Raw genomic sequence first — 1,413 nt, forward strand, 5'->3', positions numbered from 1 at the left:
GTTTCATCATTCGGTCCGTACTCTGGACCCCCCTATTGCTCCCCACAGCCACCTCTCTCGCGTCTCCCAAGAACGAGATAAATAAAAGTCTGTTAGAGGGAGCCCCCCTCAGGAAACTTACGTTTGATCTGCCTGGGTTTGCTCTGTTTCCTTCGGGACATGCTGCTCGGCTGCCGCTCCTGCCTTGCTCCAGGTACAGGAGTGGAGCTGGGAGGGGACGGGGGTGGAGGGTGACAGATCAATAGACGGGATTCATTGAGGAGCCGGTGGCCACCTTGAGATGCAAAGTCAAATGACAGAAAAACAGGGAGAGGGAAGGAGTGTGTGCGTGTGTGGCGGAGGACGAGGGGAAGAGAAACGGAGATCGGGGTGGGCGAGACGGAGAGCGAGAATGAGGGGAGAGAGAAGCAGAAAGAACGGAGGGAGGGAGCAGGGGAAGGAGCGAGGGAGGGAGGGAGGGAGGGAGAGAGGAGGAAGGAAGGGAGGGAGAGAGGGAGGGAGGGAGGGGAGAGCTTGGCTCCTCGCTCGCTCTCTCCCTCTCTCGCCCGCTCTCTGCCGTTGCCGTGCCGCCTCCGCTCCCCGCGCCGCGCTCCGCTCCGACTGACAGGCGGCGGGAGGTGCCGGCGAGGGAGGGGGCGAGGGAGGGGCTTTCCGGGACGGGGGGGCGGAAAGAGGGGGGCGTTTGTCCGTCAGGCTTGACGGGCAGGGGCTGCTACCAGAGACAAGTCCGCATGCAAATCGCCTCCTGCCTGTGGGGCACGGGGTGCTGAGGCGGGAGGCTTCAATTGTCCCGGCTCCGTCAGGGCTGCTGGTGGCGGAGAGAGCCGCAACTTTCCTGAAGGAGGCACGGCAGGAGAATGGGCGAAGAAACTCCGTGACAGGCAGGCGGCCGGCACGAGTCCTCCCGCCCCGCACAGCGAGTCCGCCGGGGCGTCCTGGCAGAGCCGGGCGCCTCCACGCTCCGCCGCGCTGCCTCGGCCTCAGCGCTGCCTGTGGGAAGAGCAGCGCTTCCTCCTGCGCTGGCCCCTAGGCCGGGAGATCCCGGGGAGTCCCAGGCTGGGCGGCGAGGGCAGAGTTCCCCTCCGCCGCGCCAGAGCGCCGTCTCGGGGGTGGGGGGTGGCTGCACCACCACAGGGCAGCGGGATCCCGCCTTCGCCTCGCAGGTGTCGCCGCGGGCGGGTGCCGAGGCGGGGGCGCGCAGCCCGCCACTCGCGCGGGGCGGCCGTTAACGGCAGCGCTCTGCCGGGCGGCGGCGGCGGGCGCTGGAGGCGCCCCGCTGCGCCCCGGGTCCGCCCGGGCTTGCGCCACGAACGCCCGCCTCGTTCGGCGGTGGGTCCCGGGGAGCGCTGGCCCTGTGGTCACCACCGTTTGCTCGCGTGATTGGTCTTTTTTTGACTTCTAGATGAGAGAAGG

The 1,413-nt window shown here is 68.1% G+C and overlaps 1 protein-coding gene across 2 annotated transcripts in view; it reads right to left on the minus strand.

Moving 5' to 3' along the window:
* The window catches only part of ZFPM2 (zinc finger protein, FOG family member 2), a gene marked incomplete at both ends in the record, with an annotated part of 317,253 nt that extends 317,092 nt beyond the window's left edge, over positions 1–161 (minus strand). For both annotated transcript variants that reach the window (XM_082321753.1, XM_082321752.1), the window contains one exon: positions 122–161. In XM_082321753.1, the coding sequence (XP_082177879.1) occupies positions 122–161 (40 nt within the window). The remainder of the gene's footprint in view (positions 1–121) is intronic.
* Between the last annotated feature and the right edge of the window lie 1,252 nt (positions 162–1,413).

The sequence above is a fragment of the Platalea leucorodia genome (genome assembly GCF_965183815.1).
Source record: "Platalea leucorodia genome assembly, chromosome: 1".
Lineage (NCBI taxonomy): Eukaryota > Metazoa > Chordata > Aves > Pelecaniformes > Threskiornithidae > Platalea > Platalea leucorodia.